This window comes from Morone saxatilis, unplaced genomic scaffold (genome assembly GCF_004916995.1).
Source record: "Morone saxatilis isolate NCDOM2014 unplaced genomic scaffold, NCSU_SB_2.0 Contig19, whole genome shotgun sequence".
Classification (NCBI taxonomy): Eukaryota; Metazoa; Chordata; class Actinopteri; family Moronidae; genus Morone; species Morone saxatilis.
This window is the reverse complement of record NW_023339751.1, coordinates 25465047-25472204: the sequence shown is the minus strand read 5'-3', so window position 1 is coordinate 25472204 and position 7158 is coordinate 25465047. Positions and strand designations below refer to the sequence as shown.

General features: G+C 38.5%; 1 protein-coding gene across 1 annotated transcript in view; it reads right to left on the bottom strand.

Annotated features, from left to right (window-relative positions):
* Positions 1-5013, bottom strand: part of fbxw4 (F-box and WD repeat domain containing 4) — a gene marked incomplete at its 5' end in the record, with an annotated part of 5668 nt that extends 655 nt beyond the window's left edge. Inside the window, 6 exon segments of the mRNA XM_035663072.1 lie at positions 78-129; positions 1059-1111; positions 2037-2122; positions 2802-2934; positions 3990-4175; positions 4918-5013. Of these exon segments, the coding sequence (XP_035518965.1) occupies positions 78-129; positions 1059-1111; positions 2037-2122; positions 2802-2934; positions 3990-4175; positions 4918-5013 (606 nt within the window).
* Between the last annotated feature and the right edge of the window lie 2145 nt (positions 5014-7158).

Sequence of the window (7158 nt, the reverse complement as noted above, 5' to 3'; positions counted from 1 at the left end):
TGACCACAACGTGTTTTACCCAGTGTTCCTCTGCAGGTTTGAGAACTGAAGTGGGAGCTGGTTCTTAGAGGGATGACCTGCCAGGCCTGTATTTCACCGTCACAACAAGCCCTCTGCTGCTTTTGAACTCTGAGAAAGAATTACAGAATTAGAAACCATGTTTTGATAATGTAATCACATACCTGATAGGAACAAAAATATATAGAAATATACACTGAACAAAATAAAAAAATAAAAATTATAAACGCAAACCAAACGCACACCCTGTGCAATACCCATGCTGTCTGATCAGTATCTTGATAATGCCACAACCTGTGAGGTGGATGGATTATCTTGGCAAAGGAGAAGTGCTCACTAACACAGATTTTGACAGATCTTTGTGAACAATATTTGAGAGAAATAGGTCTTTTGTGTACATAGAGAAAGTCTTAGATCTTTGAGTTCAGCTCATGATGAATGGGGGCAAAAACAAAAGTGTTGTGTTTATAATTTTGTTCAGTGTATATAACAGCTATTCCACAGATGGTTTCATATTTTTTCATATTAATTTCAGTCTCCAATACTGGGCTGGTTTCAATACATTAAAGCTGGCTAAATTTTATAACAATACATTTTGATCATATTTGCTGATACTTTCACTATATCCTGAGTCCTGACAGTAGAACATGAGACAAATAATCTGTGAAAAGTTTCTCTGGCTCCTCCTAGTGCTCCTAATGACATTCGTAAGAATCCACCAGACCTAAACTAAAACAACCAATCAGAGCCGAGAAATATAAAGATAAACTTTGGGTTGGAAACTAGAAGATAGTTGACTGTTGAATCTCATTCCCAGGGTTCCAAAGCGTCTGTATTTGAAGCCCTGGGAATGTGACTTTTCACAGATTATCTGCCTCATGTTCTACTGTCAGCAAGTTCAGCAAATATAACAAAAAACTATTTTTATAAAAGTTGCCTATTGCAGCTTTAACTGCAATGTATGAATAACAAGCATTAAAATATAAAAATCAGTTAAATATCATAACTGCCAGGATGGCCAGTAAGGCATGCTGCCTCACCTGAAATAAAGATACGCCTGCCAATGGTGGAGGATATTATTGTAAACATCAACCTTTAAAGAAAAAGAGCAGATGTGAGATGTTAGCATGTGCCAGAGATTTTTGTAAGTCTTCACCTCATTGAGGATTCTGCGTTGTGCTTTTGCAGTCATCTGTACAAAATGGCCACGCCTAGGGAGAGTAGCAACAGTGCTGAACTTTCTCCATTTATAGACAATTTGTCTAACCGTGGACTGATGGACATCAAGGCTTTTAGAGATACTTTTGTAACCCTTTCCAGCTTTATGCAAGTCAACAATTCTTAATCGTAGGTCTTTTGAGAGCTCTTTTGTGTGAGGCGTGGTTCACATCAGGCAATGCTTTTTGAGAATAGCAAACTCAAAACTGGTCTCCAATCCTGTCTCATTAATTGGACTCCAGGTTGGCTGACTCCTGACTCCAATTAGCTCTTGGAGAAGTCATTAGCCTAGGGGTTTCCACCCTGCACTGTGATTGTTTACATGGTGTGTTCAATAAAAACATGAAAACATATATTTGTTTGTGTGGTATTAGTTGAAGCAGACTGTGTTTGTCTGTTGTCGTGACAATTTATGCAGAAATCCAGGTAATTCCAAAGGGTTCACATACTTTTTCTTGCAATAGTATGTCAGGATCTGTCAGCTCAGCAGGTGAATGTTTGATTGATCACATTTTACCTTGTGGTCAGGTTGTAGCAATGCAATGTTAGAACCAAAGACAACATTCTAAACTTATATGTGTTTGTCTTTTTCTCCTTATTCTCAACCTATGTCCTGACCCCAGCTACAGAGGTTACCTCCACAAGAAACATTATTCAAAGGAGAAATAGACTTTGAAACAATAAAAGGTCCACCATCAGGCTCAAGTTAGTTTGATATCACCATCTGAACATGTTTAACCCAATAAGGTTTTTCCTGGGGGAAATCCTATTTAACTGAGTGACTCTGAGCGAATGCTTACCTCAGCGTGGGACTTATAGCAACGGACCACACTCTGTCATACATGGGAATTGTGTCTCTGGGGCAGCTGGAAGTCAAAGTCCAAATCTAGAGAAACAAAAGTCAACAGTAAGAACGTTTCATGTTGCATGCTTGAGCAGTCATACTATGGTACAAACATATACTGCTGAAACTAGGGATGTCCCGATCCCATCTAAACGACTGGTATCAGGGCAGATTAAGGCATTTTTAAATGAGCTTTATTGATCCAATCCGATCTTTTGTTTTACGTCAGCTGTTACACTAGTGTTTTTACTCGCAAAGCTTTCATGCATGGTGCAGCCATCGTCAACTACCCAACTTAGAAAGACAGCATTGCAGTGGAGAGTAATTTATTAATGTAATCCGCACAAAGTGTACAGAGAACAGAAATTAACACGGGTAACTTTGCATGGAAGCAAACACTGAAGAGAGACACTCCCCCGAGATAGCGACAAGGCCAAAAAAAATACAGGTATCGGATAGGGACTCGGTATCAGCAGATACTCAACATTAAATGACTTGGATTAGATCAGGGGCAACAAAACTTGATTGGGATATCCCTAGCTGAAACATCAATGAAGCTTGAATCTGAGGTGAAATGTAAAATTATCTTGTTCTGAAGAATATAAAGTGATGGAAACAAAACCCTTTAAAGCAATGAGGTTTAGGTGCTCCAGTCTTATCTTCTAAACACCATGGTACTGTGTATCACATTAATAAATCTGAATTGTAGATGTGCTCTGACCCGGGTTGTTCGGTCTCTGGATCCACTGACGATGAGTCCATCTTTAGAGTCCAGGCAGTTGACTTCTTGGTTATGACCTGATAACTCCATCGACATGTTTCTCCTCCTGCTGTGGACTAGGATCTTGCCATCACTGTGACGGACAAAGGGCTGTTAGTTTTACGACTAGCCTGATATCTAAACCAGCCAAAATATCAGGAGGAAGCCTTTATTTAAAAACAATAATATATTATCATCCTCCAGTATGGGTTGATGATATCCTCTCAACTTGAGGTCCAGTTACAAGCCTATTCCAGAGCTTTTAACCACATTTCATGGCCTTCAACAGCATATGAAGTCAGAAATCCAACACTTACTAGGTCACACAATGACAAGTGAACAATGATCACTGTTCAATGTGGTTGAAATCCCCACAAAAAGCTAGTAAATGGATCTGGAGTTAAGAGTACTTTGTCTAACTACTGTTCCCAAGGTCAAACAGGAACTTGAGATTCTTTTTTTATCAAATTCATTGTTAGGACACTTCATTTAGCATAATGGTCTTTGCTCATGTGCCACCCAACAAACAGTGTTTTAGGTTTTATAACTTGGAGTTTTCATAGATGGAGTTTGAGTTTTGCCAAGAGGTCTTTTGTTTGTTCAGCCAATGGCTATGGCTGTGTTCAGATGGAAAATCTCCCTTTTGCAAGAAACATGTGTCTTGTTGGAATGGGTGTGTTGCTAAAGGTACCAGTAAGAAAATGAAAAGCAATTCAGGTGTCCAGTTTCACTCATTGGTCAATAATGTTATAAGATAGTATTTACATCCCTGGAATGCTGTTATCACAGGAACAATCATTTTACCCTCTGTTGCATTGACCACAAGGTAACCAGTAGAATTGTCCTGATCATGTTACAAAGTAATGGACAAGGAATGTGCACTTACATCTAACTGATTGGCCAACACAGTGTGTTACTGGTAGGGCTGGGTATCGTTTGAAAAATTACGATACCAGTACCAATCCCCAGATACGGCAATACCACATGGTAGAACTGTTGGCTGGTTTGGTTTTCTCCTATGAGTTTATGATGCCTGTGGACATAACTGTTTGTTGAACAAGGACTACCATATATTTTTCGTAAAACATCTGGCATCTGTTACTTTATTAGCTCTGATTGTTACACAATAAGGAATAGGGCATGAGCTACCTTCCACCACTGATCAGATGAGAGTCCGTCAGAACAAAGCGGCAGACATCACCCTCGTGGCCCGAGTAGATTTCAAATGGTTTACGCTGGAGCCTCCCAGAGTCTTGCCGCAGATGGTACGCTCCAATATCAGCAGCCTGAGACAGAAACAGTGTGTCTCCCTCCATCTGCAACCATGGCAACAGCCTGAAGGCAAGACACAAAATTTAAGAGAAATGTAAGCAATTTCGAAATGATGAGAATAAAGCTAAGATGAATGGAAAATCACCATGATTGACTCCAGCAAAATATTTGTCTGACATATGAAAAATACATTATGATTCTTAAAAAAATAGTTCAACGTCTTTAGAAACATCTTGCCTATAGAAAAAATAGATATCAATTTCACATCTGTGGCGTATGGAGTCAGGAGTTGCAACATGGTTTGCCTAGCTTAGCATAAAAAGAGTGTAAATTCTCATTGTATACATATTCCATTTCTCATGTGTTACACTGCATTTATTGGCAGTTGCCAAGGGGTGCATGGAAAGACTGAAGAGAAGCTCAACACATTTTTGTGTACATATCCTCTTATTGAGTTAGCTGTAACTCCTACTTTACATAGCTAGCAACCACGCAGAAAAGTGAATTGATGGTTGAGATAGATAGCTAATTACTTTAGGCTTACTGTATTTTATCTATACCACAACTTCTAATATTAACACTTAAATGGCTAAATTGATAGCTAAAGGTTATTGATAAATGCTTGAAATTGTTAGCTTAGTAGTTAGCTAAAAGTATTAAATGTTGACAAATTGTGGATAAATTGTTCAAGTAGTTAAACGTAATTGAGTACTTAAACGTAAAAGAAAAAATATGAAAGATTAAATAAAAAATGGGTCAAAGCGTTTCAGGCAGTAAACAGCATATAAGCAAATGACTCACTTACTTTGTTTTCCATTTGAGGGGAATAGCCCTTTTGCAGACCCCATCATACCAGTTTTGAGCTATCTTCACTCTGTCCTTCAGGGGGATGTGAGGATATCTGCAATAACAGTGACAGTTTAACATGACTCTGCTTTGACCACCATGAATGTATAGTACTGAATGCTATTTTAAATCATCCACATCCCATCTACCCCATAGAGGACATACAGGAAGACTGTTCTTTCTGTCTGCACAGCAAATAGCAGACAGATATCTGCAAAAAACTAGCATCAGGAAATAAAACATACCAACAGACTCCATATAACATTTGTTCTTGTATAATTAGTAAGTGCTAGTGATAATAGTTATAAGTCTATGTATCAGAAAAATTGTGAAAGACCTAAAGTAGTGGATAAAATACTATAGATTGCTTTACTTCACTATGAGCCTGAAAAAATGGCAAAAAAGCTAAAAGTATTGAGAAAATGGTTGGTGTGCTTTCCAGATAACATATCATTTACTTTGACTTCTGATGTTTCCTTATTCTAATGACTTGCATCCAATTCAAGTATGTAGGACTCTTTCAAGTGTGTAGGAGAAACTATGGTGGCTAGAAACTTGTGAAAAGTCTCAAAATACTAAAAAGAATTCACTGCTTTGGCCATCATTTCTATTGGTTATGAGAACATAATAAACACGACGTGCCCTGGTGGTCTAGGAGTTAAAGTGCCAGCTGTGCCTTAATTCCCGCTTTTCATCCAACCACCAATCCCCAGGTCTCTCCCCCCATTATTTCCAAGCATCTCTCTACTGTCGGATATCTAATGAAGGCATAAAATGCCCTGAAAAAACCCACGGTAAACACCAAATAAACTGCTGACAACTGGCCGAAATCACCATAGAGAAGCCAGGCACTAACACAAGCAGTCAGACAATTGGAAACAAGACAACAGATGATCTAAACCACTTTGTTTAGAGTGAAAGTAAACTGAAAGTTGCTCTGTTTACAACATTCATTACAATTTCTAGGCAGTCTGGGTGATCATTGTGCTGCTCGTCTTTATTTTCTCCCCTAAATAAGTCTGAGAACGTGCGATTGCCTGACTGCTTACTGTGTTTCTTCTCACCTCCGACTTCTTTTAGCAAAGCTACTGCATTCTCCGATCTAACTCAGTAATTACAATGTTACACCTGATTAAGCTATAATACAACTTTTCCTTTAACAGATTAGTTGGACAACTCTGCTCTAAAACTTACTGTATTCCTTCCAGTGGTTGAGCAGCCTAAAAAAGTAACCTTAACAGATTCCCAAAACTAATAAAATGAATGAATGTCCATTCAGTATTCTATTTTATAGACTAACTACTCATAATCAATTCACATTCTGAACTCTGGTCTATGAAATAATCCTACATAAGTATAAAAACGTTGGCCCTGAAATTTTATGAATTGGGGTCAGAGGTCACCTGCAGGGTCATTTCAGGAGTAAAACACTTGACATTGATGTGAAAGGACTTTGTGTTTTTTATGTCAAACTGTAAATATCCAGCTAATAGTTCTTGGATAGGCTTCAACATGGGGTTGTTAACTTAGCCGCTAGCAAGAAATCCCAGTTGGGGATGCTTGTCATATTCTCTTTGTGGTTGGTTATCACATATGAGTGATAGTGAGTGACTTACATAAGGATGAGTTGAGTATTATTGTTCTCTATATTGTATATCGAGGATCACAGGAATAATTTTGCGCTTTATTGTTCTCTTGATGCAGGAGATGTGTTAGGTGGTTTGAATAATATGTAACTTTTTAATTTAATCTTTAAGATTGGGTGTGGTGTGGAAAACATTTCACACCCAATTTTATTTTAAGGCCATATGGCCTAACCCTAACTCAGGAGAGGTCACTCTATCTATTAACGGCGCAGTTTTTGAGGGATTCAAATGAATGCAAAAAGGGTGACGACCAACCCCATTTTCCCCTAATATTTACTCGTTCTTGTAAAATTAGGGTACCACTGCCAGAGACTGGGGTGCTCCCTGCTGCCACCATAACACATTTAAAATTTCCTGAAGCCATCTGTGAAAAAATCTGATTCCTCTGATTCGTTCTAGTGCTCCAAATGGTATTTGCAAAACAACCAATCAGAGCCCAGACAGATAGTTCACTGTTGAGTCTTATTCCCAGGTCATCAAATATCCATGCTGGGAATGACACTCAACAATCAACTATCTTCAAGCCACCAACCCAAAGTGTCTTTCTATCTCTC